This window comes from Phalangium opilio, unplaced genomic scaffold (assembly GCF_054372755.1).
Source record: "Phalangium opilio isolate 3A_F unplaced genomic scaffold, DU_Popi_V2 ptg000094l_1, whole genome shotgun sequence".
In the NCBI taxonomy this organism is placed as follows: Eukaryota; Metazoa; Arthropoda; class Arachnida; order Opiliones; family Phalangiidae; genus Phalangium; species Phalangium opilio.
In genome coordinates, this window is record NW_028324199.1 from 5667042 (window position 1) to 5674438 (window position 7397).

General features: G+C 39.1%; 2 protein-coding genes across 2 annotated transcripts; both read left to right on the top strand.

The window, feature by feature from the left end:
• The first annotated feature begins 1945 nt into the window (after positions 1 to 1945).
• LOC149639901 (uncharacterized) lies at positions 1946 to 2617 on the top strand. Its single transcript, XM_089850724.1, has 3 exons — positions 1946 to 1992; positions 2069 to 2111; positions 2178 to 2617. Exons 1-3 carry the CDS (start codon positions 1964 to 1966, stop codon positions 2604 to 2606), a joined length of 501 nt encoding a protein of 166 aa, XP_089706850.1. The 5' UTR covers positions 1946 to 1963; the 3' UTR covers positions 2607 to 2617.
• A 413-nt stretch (positions 2618 to 3030) lies between these two features.
• LOC149639902 (uncharacterized) lies at positions 3031 to 7038 on the top strand. Its single transcript, XM_089850725.1, has 2 exons — positions 3031 to 3627; positions 6333 to 7038. Exons 1-2 carry the CDS (start codon positions 3301 to 3303, stop codon positions 6597 to 6599), a joined length of 594 nt encoding a protein of 197 aa, XP_089706851.1. The 5' UTR covers positions 3031 to 3300; the 3' UTR covers positions 6600 to 7038.
• Positions 7039 to 7397: the final 359 nt, after the last annotated feature.

Sequence of the window (7397 nt, forward strand, 5' to 3'; positions counted from 1 at the left end):
TATGGAGACGTTCACTGGCTAAGTGCCCTGATATTCCTTCTCCTGATGGCAATGGTTGGAAAATTGAAAACGATGGGCATTTGTCTATAAAATGGATAACAGGGTTTCCCGCTCCTGAATTAATTCTCGAATTCATTGCATGCAATTGTTCCAAGTCGTGCGAAGGAAGGAGATGTCAATGTTTGTCAAATGGACTGAAATGTACAGACGCTTGCAAGATTCAGAACTGTTCAAATTTTGCTGACCAACCGAGTATAATTCGCCTTTAGATACAATTGATACTGACAGCGAAGACGATAATTGAAAAATTAAATAATAAAAAAATATTATTGTAATCACTTGTGCTGAAAATACATATAATGTACGTGTTTTGAATAACGGCTTAAATAAAAGGCAAGAGTTCAGTCTTTACATGGAAAATATACAAATGTTTAGGTTACGGCTATTTTTTCTGAAATATTGGGAATGCATGATTTAGAATCGGTTGATTTTAACTAAAATCAACCGCAGCAACTAAACGGTTCAGTGAAGCATATTTTGTGTGATAAGATGAAATGTCAAGCGCAATTTGAGCTTTAATTTGATGTATAGGACGAGCGCCTACGATGATTAGAACAAGAGATACAAGCCGTTTTGTGTTCTCACGTGGCCGCCATTTTTGAATGGCCGCCATTTTTAAATGCTACGGATTTGAGACGTCCATCAAGTGTTATCAGCCATCCCTAAGCCTCATTTATCAGCCCTTAAAGTTTCGTCTGGTACCACCTATTGGTACCGTAGACTGCACCTAGCTCACGGCCTAATTTACGAATTGCGAAAACAAAGTGTACCGTTAATACATAAGCTAAAAAGCTAATAGTTGGATTTATTGACAGTTCAAATAAAGAGCTGCTATTTCAGAAAACGAACGTTAATGCAAAGTGTTTTCTAATTTCAGATTAGACACGCGAGAGAAATGATGCTTGAAAGGCTTTAATCTGAACTGAAATATTGATTTGGTTTTCATAACCTCTCCGCTTAATTTTTTTAAACAAATCCTGCATATAACGTAGAATTCTCTTCTGGTTCGCTCGTTGTCGCTCGCATCTTCTTTAATTAATATCCCGAGTCTAATCATGGATACTAGAATCATAATGAAAGTCATATTGCTATTCGTAAGTACTTGATAAGTCTTCCTGGTTAGCTAGTTTATCAATCATACGTGTATGAAAACTTGAGACGAATTAAATTTAATTTGAAGATAACCACATAAATTTGCACCTGTAAACCGTGCAATTATAAAATAGTAGCTGTTATTCCCGCGGCGTTGCTCGCGTGTAATAAGGCCTTCCATCAAAATGATATAAAGAATGGGTAAATTTTACTGATGACTAATATTTTGTAGCACTCTAGGAGCGAAAGCACTCGGCGTTGCCCGTCAGCCCCTAGGGATGCATTTTTTATTACTTTTCACGCGGACATTATTCCATAAAGAAGGGTTCTTAAGTTTCTGGCCGCCATTTAAAAGATTGCAACAAATCGAACCCAAAAGACCTTTCAACCCGTCTATAGGTTAAAGGAAACCAGTGTACTAAATATTTGTGGGATCGGTTGAAACGCACGGACTTTGTTGCATATAGAAGATTTTTTATATTTCCGGTCGTTTTTTTAAGATGGCGGAGGATTGGGGGGAAATATTTCTTATTACGCGCCTACTACTTATGAGTAACGTTGCTGAAAATTTTCAGCCTTCTAGGGCAAGCGGTTTGGGCTGGGCGTTCATTATCAGTCAGTCAGTCAGGACTTTGATTTATATAGATATAGATTTGAAGATAACCACACAAATTTGCACCTGTAAACCGTGCAATTTTAAAATATTGGTCAAATTCCATTTTCTTAGAAATTTTGGTTTTTCCAGAAGCAATACGACAATGTTACCAAAACATTTAATTTCAAGTGGCACCATGCCGGAGATAAACTTTACATGGACTTTCTTCTTCATCCTACAGGCCGGTAAATTTTGCTATATAGGCTAAATCATTTTATCATAAAAGCTAAGTGTTTAATTAATTATTTTGTTCATTTTCAGAGTAAATATAACGTACATTCCCGTCGCCAATGCTTACCAAGGGGTAAGTATGGCTTTTTTCCGTATCAATGGCTTATTTAAATTTGTAACTCTTTTTATATGGTTTCAGTCCGGTGATCTATACCCGATTTACTCGCGTGTTAGTTTTTCAAGTCTGGCCTTCATGGGACGGTATCATCGAACTTGCACGCACCCATTTTTTAACTTTGAACACAACATGCTGTCTTACTACAGCGAAGCCGAGTACCACATATCATTGACCGCCTTCCTTCAAGTCTTTCGTCCTCAGGCATGTTTTTACTCCCGTACATGTAGCTTTTACGTTTCCTCAATACCCCCCACCTTTACGGCACCGAAGTCCTCCCAGCATTCTCAGCGTTTAGGTAGGGTCGTACGGTACGAAATAGTAAAGGACGAGGGGTCTCCGGACTGGTCCCAGCCTTTGTTCTCCTATAGATTTGCAATTCATAAACTAGTCCAGACGATCAGTGGTAGTAACCACCACTTCTTGAATTTAAAAACTAGTCCAAGCAATTAATAAACTGGTTTTGGACCAGGGCCGGAAATAAGCACAGGACCCTGGACGTTGTCCAATAAAATATTAAAATGTCCCATAATTGTTTTAAAAAACTAAGGGGTTCTCTGGACATTTTGACCAATAAATTTTCCGAAGTTTTGATAGCTTGACTATGAAGATGCAACACTATTTATGCTTTTTTATCCTTTACTTCTTGGGCATGATTGTTTAAAAAAGGTCTGCGGAAATTTGCTCAAATATTTTTTTACTATCCGCGACCTCGGCTTCACCGCTCTACGTCTATGCCTTGCCCTAATATTGCAGCAGTCGACGGGGTCACGAGGCTGAACTTATTTTTATTTTACTATACTAAAAGCGGCCCCAAGTGAGAAAACACAGCGAACTAAATTAGTTAAAAAATATTCTCGCTTCGCGATAGGCACGGGCCTAGATTTCTCGGAGGCACCAGTTCGAGGCGAGGGAAAGCAAATTTTCAAACGTTTTATGTCATGCTATAGGTGGAGAGGACTAAATGGAAAGCACTATTTCACTGACTAAGCTCGCGAGTCGTAGTGGCTCGATACCTGTCAGCTCGACCATAAAAAAGGTCGCTCGTTAATTAATCGAGCCACCAAAGTGTTGCCTCGGCTCGAACTCGGCTCGCTCGTCACGAGTCCTAACTGAACATTTTCTAAATTTATAGGTGTGGATAATTATGGCTCTCTTTCTTGCCTTGTTCAATTTGAAGCCTTGGTGTCGCATCTTGAGGAATACCCTTCAATTCGTGATACGACTCCGGCGGTTTTCCTTCGGAGCGTCCAATAATAACTTGACGGACAAATACGAAACTGCCAAGAAGGTTATTTTTGCCACCTACTTCGTCGGTTGTTTTATTTTGGTGGAAGTCTTCAAAGCCCACCTGTCGACCAAATTGACGGTGGATGTCGATCGCAATATAAATGACTTTGATGATATCTTGAAATACCCCAAGATGCGCATTATTTTTCAGAATAAAAATTACGACTGCTCTAAATTTGTTCAGGTGAAATCAAACTTTAAGTTTACTTCATCGTCTTTTCTTTGGCTTAATAACCCCAAACTCTACAGAAAGTAATCATTCCAACCAGGGATAGATTTATTTTCAGAAGTAGGAATGGAGAACAGAATAATCTGTGCGCGCGTTAAAGTCCCTGATCCCCTTCCACGAGACGGAGGAGGATGAAAAAAAAGGTGGGTCAGAGCGACAGAGGTAAAAAGGAATTACGTATTTTTCACCGTCCCCGTCAGTAGCGTACAAAACGTAGTTTAAGTGAGACAATAAGATAAATTAAACTTTTCATTACGTGTTGGAGGAGGGGCTATGAGTCGGACTGAAGTAAATACTAAGCGTTTTCCATTCCTACTTCTAAAATTAAATCTATCCCTGTTGTTGTTCCGACCACAAACTTCCTAACCAGTTTTCCAATGAACTGTGGATAAAATCTTAACTAGGTTAAGATTGCAATGCCTAATACCACAGTCTTGGCTGTGTAAAGTAACTTCATCCAGCTTTTATTTTCCATGGTGTAGAAAATCTCGGGTCTGAACTTTGTTTGAAATCATACAGTATAGAGATGGTATGGGTCGTGCTTCAGGTGAACAAAACACAGAAAGGTTGGTTGTAACTAGGGATGCACCGATATATCGGGCTATCTTTTTCATATCGGTATCGGCCAATATCGGCTTCTTGTAAACCGATAATTTTGGGAAAAACTTGACAAGTTAAATGGTGCTCAATTAGTACTTAATGAAACGCTTCACACAAATTTATTCCCTCAATTTAACATTTCCCTTTAAAAATGCAAGGTTTTCAACAATCTCAGTTTTATCCCGTTGTTCACGACTATGAGTAAGTAATTTTCCTAGTTTCCCATCACTCACACAAAAAATCAAAGTCGACAATGACGCTCTTTAATGCGTTTGGTTTCACTAATGTACACTTTGAACTTTTCACTTGTGGTCCATAAGTTTGCTTACAACGCTACTTCTTGTTGAACAAAGAAAGGAGCTGCATTTTTACTAAAAACCAAGCAAGCATTTAACTTAGACCACACCATTTTTTAAGGAAGAGGGTTAAGGCTAAAATATGTAGCGGTACCATATTAAACGAAAGAGATGTGAAACATGTCTCTAGTAAAATAATGTTGATTCTACTCTTGGAAACTATATTCATGGAGATCATGAATTATATTTTTTATGGGCCGATAATATCGACCGATATATCGGCTGTACCCATATCGGTACATCCCTAGTTGTGACCACAAAGAACAGTTTTATGTCGCGAGAATCTCTTGCTCCATCAAGAAACCCTTTTGTATTGACATTTTCCCCAAAACGTTCTACGTCTACGACAATTGGGTTTCGACAACTGGTTTTCCAAATATTGGAAGCCTGAAAATTGGGTGTCCGACAATTAGGAAAATTTTAAAATTAACAGAAAAAATATTGTAGTTCCCCAATAGAATGGAATTTTTCCTTTCTTTCAGCTCCCCACGCTAAGACTGAGTATTTCGTGAGAGAAAACAAACCGCGAACTGCGCAATCGCGTTGAAATTCCAAAAAAACCCGCTTGATATGTCATATGACCATAGTAGTCCCTCCCATTTTAAACCGAATTCTCCTTTTCTATTTGAATTTAACCCCTTGCAAACGATTTCTTGGTTTTAGGGAACTGTATTCGTATTTAAAACCCCTGTAATTCGAATTTCTTTTTGAATAGTCGTTTGGTGATTCGAATACTCGTTAATCTCCAAATGGCAAATTCGATTCGTCGAATTGAATGCTCGCCACTTATCATCCATACTACACTTCTTGGTTTTGGTTTATTTTCACAAACAACAAACGCCACTTTCAAGGTCACCAGGTTCTCAATCCTACATTCTACGTCACACATAGATAAAAAGGCGTTCATTTGCTGTAGTTCGCAATCAGTAAGAGAACTTTAGAAAATAATACATTTTGTGTTGGAGAGTGGGTGCCAAATAGCTGCTCAATATATAAAGTAGAAACAGTAAGCAACGCGACAAGAATGAACCTTTGGCTCATATGGGAGACTAGCGTCACTCACGTGTAATAAGAACTTCCAGCAAAATGATATAAAGAATGGGTAGATTTTACTTATTGGACTAATATTTTTGTAGCACTCTAGGAGCGAAAGCACTCGGCGTTGCCCGTCAGCCCCTAGGGATGCATTTTTTATTACTTTTCACGCGGACATTATTCCATAAAGAAGGGTTCTTAAATTTCTGGCCGCCATTTAAAAAGATGGCGACAAATAGAACCCAAAAGACTATTCAGCCGGTCTATAAGTTAAAGGAAACCAGTGTACTAAACATTTGTGAAATCGGTTGAAACGCGCGGACTTTGTTGCATAGAGAATATATTTTCATTTCTGGGCGCCATTTATTAAAATGGCAGCGGATTGAAAAAATCTTTCTTATTACGCCCTACTACTTATGAGTAACGTCCCTGCAAATTTTCAGCTTTCTTGGGCAAGCGGTTTGGGCTGGGCGTTGACTATCAGTCAGTCAGGACTTTCATTTATATAGATATAGACTAGGTCTCGCGGTGCAGAATGCTAGTTCACCCCCACAATACGACTCCAATTTTACTCCTCTCTGATCCAACCCCCCAAAATGCTCCAATTCAACCTAGCTTTCATTTTATCATTAAAATTTCTAAGGTTGAATTTATAGTTGTGTTGAATAGGCCACCCGTCCAGATGTCATTAAAGAACACGACAGAAGATGGAAGAAGTTCCCGCTGAAGAAGGGAGAAGGCTGGAATGCCGTCTTCAACAAGGGAAACGCGGTTTACATTGGGAGTATTAGTCATTTGGAATATTTTTGTAATCGTGATTACACCTCGAAAAAGCCTTTGCATTACGGAAAAAACACTTTCTTAACGTCCTTTAGTTCGTTTCAACTCTCAATCAACTCCTCAAATTTCATCAAAAACGTCATTAACATAAGGTAAAGTATTCGGCCGCTTAGCAGATATTCTGCGTCTCTACTCGGAGAGGTTATTTTGGTTTCCCAACTAGTTTTGGTTAGTGGTTGGTGAGATAGGGAGTGCGGGCAAGGTACCTAGAGTGAGAGATTCAGTTTCAGGCGGAAGAGCACTATCTATAAAGGCTGTGTTTGTTTCGTTGAATACTTCTCATGACCCTTCAATATATATGTAGTTACAGAAGTAGGATAAGGGACTAGAAGTACTTATCGAGGTAACCAAATTCTTCACTTGGCGAAAGTGAATATTCTTGATAAGACACCAACGGTTGGCGCTCTGGTAGCGGTTTATGAATTTTTCCTCCAAAACGTGAGACGCTCGCGGCGGTAGACAGCCGAACTAGATTCAAGCACCCGCGTCCGTGTTCCGCGGCTTTAGGTTGAGGGGAAGGGGGCAGGAAATGTTTTGGAACTCACCAATTTTTTCCTCTCTAGTGTAGGCGCGATGGAAGCGGCATTAAATCCTCAAATTTGTTCACTAGTGCCAGGATCTATTAAAAATGCTAGAGCTCTTCACTTCTAGTCCATTATTTTACTTCTGGTAGTTATAATCGGTTTTTAGGTACGAATACGAAAGTCTTTTTTGATTATGATATGTGGTTGTGTATGTTTGTGGTTTGTGTGTGGAGGCTGGATAGACGAAAAGACATTTTTAGCTAGGTTCAGTAAGAACTTAATGTACCCCAACCGTTAGCCATCTCAAATATTACCTTGGCGAGTTAGAAAACACTAATACTGTACTACATTAGACGAAACTAACACACCT